The sequence below is a fragment of the Camelina sativa genome, chromosome 14 (assembly GCF_000633955.1).
Source record: "Camelina sativa cultivar DH55 chromosome 14, Cs, whole genome shotgun sequence".
Taxonomy (NCBI): Eukaryota; Viridiplantae; Streptophyta; class Magnoliopsida; order Brassicales; family Brassicaceae; genus Camelina; species Camelina sativa.
The window spans coordinates 4,509,268-4,511,583 of NC_025698.1; the positions used below are offsets into that span (position 1 = coordinate 4,509,268).

The 2,316-nt window shown below is 41.8% G+C and overlaps 1 protein-coding gene across 5 annotated transcripts in view; it reads left to right on the top strand.

Moving 5' to 3' along the window:
• Positions 1-2,316, top strand: part of LOC104739639 — a 5,362-nt gene that overhangs the window by 1,171 nt on the left and 1,875 nt on the right. Inside the window, exons 1-2 of one of the 5 annotated variants that reach the window (XM_019235224.1) lie at positions 7-64; positions 694-1,896. In XM_019235224.1, the coding sequence (XP_019090769.1) occupies positions 786-1,896 (1,111 nt within the window). In that variant the 5' untranslated portion in view covers positions 7-64; positions 694-785. Of the gene's footprint in view, positions 1-6; positions 65-101; positions 338-693; positions 2,313-2,316 lie in introns of those variants that run through there. The other 4 variants (XM_010460070.1, XM_019235226.1, XM_019235225.1 and 1 more) reach the window with 4 other exon arrangements.

A 2,316-nucleotide genomic window follows, 5' to 3' on the forward strand; every position in this document is an offset into this window, starting at 1 on the left:
GCCCCGCTCAGGCGCTGCTGCGGCCGTTGGAGCTCTCCGAGTTCCATCTCAAGCTTCACTTGCGGTGATTTTCATTTTCAATCTCTCTCTCTCTCTCTCTCTCTCTCGCTCTCTTTCTCTTTCTGGTTTTGTGGATTTTGACGTCTGTATGTTTCAATTTCTTTGAACCGAATTGGATTTTGTGAAACTTTTTTTTTTTTTTTTGATCGACTTTGCTTGAGGAAGTAATCTATGCTTTTAGGGTTTTTCTTTTGTTGTTCGCGAGTTGTTAGGAGATGCAAATGGTACTTGGAAATTTTTGTGGATTCTGATTGTGCGTTGGTGAATTGTGGTTCAGGTTAGGTTTTCTCTTATTAGAGTTTGAGGAATCTGTGATCATAATTGAATTTTTTTTTTTTTGAGTTTTTGGTTCTTCATCATTGTTTCAATGTTGTTATAGATTTTGAGGGCTCTTCATTTAAATCTGGATCTAAACTGTTGTTAAGATGTTTGATTGCATTAGGTTGATAGATAATAGATTCTCAAGATCTTTCTTTTATGAGACTTGTGACTCTGTTTTAAAACAAATCTATCATTTTCACTCTACTCCTTTCAAATCCTCAGATTTTTAATGAATCCGTGATATGCTTCTGTATACATTTCCTCTGAATCTAATCACTTTCTTTGCTCTCTTTTCATTTTCCATTGAGACAGGTGCGAAACATTCTGAGGAGTGTGTTGAAGATCCTCTATTCTAAAAAAGTTTCCAGCGGATTGTAGTTTGGGACGGAGTAACTCTCGAGGACATGGAATGCAACAAGGACGAAGCGAAAAGGGCAATGGATATTGCTGAGAGGAAGATTACAGAAAAGGACTACAATGGGGCTAAAAAGTTCGCTAACAAGGCTCAGAACTTGTTTCCAGAGCTGGATGGTCTGAAACATTTATTGGCGGCTATCGATGTTTATATCTCTGGAGAGAAAAATATCTACGGAGAAGCTGATTGGTATGGTATCCTTGGTGTAGATCCCTTTGCTAATGATGATGCAGTCAAAAAACAATACCGGAAATTAGTTCTTATGCTCCATCCGGATAAAAACAAGTGCAACGGCGCTGAAGGTGCGTTTGAGCTGCTTTCACAAGCTTGGAATCAACTCTCTAACCCGGAGAAGAGATTAGAATATAACATAAGGAGGGGCAAAGAAGCTCAACGATTCTCAACAACACAGAGCGTGATTCCACCATTCCAGCCAACTTCTAACGGGATTCATAATGTAAGGGAGCATGTTGTTCCGAATGCCAGGGCCAGATCTAAGCCCGCTGCCCGTATGGATAGATCCCGTGTGGGTTCGCCGCCTGCTTTTGTTCCTTCGATGCCGAAGCAGAGTAGTACCTTTTGGACAAAGTGCGGCAACTGCAACACACAATATGAGTATCTAAGGGTTTATCTTAACCAGACCTTGCTTTGTCCCAACTGTAATCATGGTTTTGTTGCACAAGAGATAACTCCGCCTTCATTTGTTCCGAAGCCGCCAGTCAACCTCTCATCTAACCAACAGCACAGGAGTTCCAAAAATCAAGCGTCAAACAAAAAATCATATGGTCCTCCTTCTTCTAGGAGAGAGCCTGCAGCATCTGTTAACCATAATTTTCAGTGGGATTCTTTAACAAGAATGGCTGGTTCTAACAGCCGAAATGCTACAAATCAAGCTGCAAATGTAGTTCAGCAATCACAACTGAAGAGAGAGCTTGGGGAGTCGCGAGAAAGGGATGCTGCTAGAGGATTCACGAACTCTGATCTGAGGAATTTCAAGAAGCCGAAGACAGACGATTCCCACATGCGAGGTCAATTGGCAGGTAATCAAACAGGTGCAAGGAATGTTGGCAATGGAAATACTGAAACGCCCAACACCGTAGGCTCTCGACATACTCATGTACAAGGAATGTTGTTACCTTGTGATATAACCAAAGCTCTTATGGAAAGAGGCCAGACAGAAATTTTTAAGAGACTTCCGAAGATGATCTCTGAAATGAAAGCAAAGGTGAGGGAAACTGATGGGGAGAAGAAAAGTATGAAGGCAACGAGCAAGATGAGTGGCAAGGCAAATGAGGTTGAGAGGCCAGTCGAGGAAATTCCCCATGCTTCAGATGAAGAGAAGGATGATGAAGTGAAGACAATCATTGTTCCGGATTCAGACTTTCACAACTTTGATCTTGACCGATCTGAAAATTCTTTCAAAGACGACCAGATTTGGGCTGCCTATGATGATGACGACGGAATGCCACGGTTTTATGCCCGCATCCATAAGGTGATTTCGTTGAATCCCTTTAAGATGA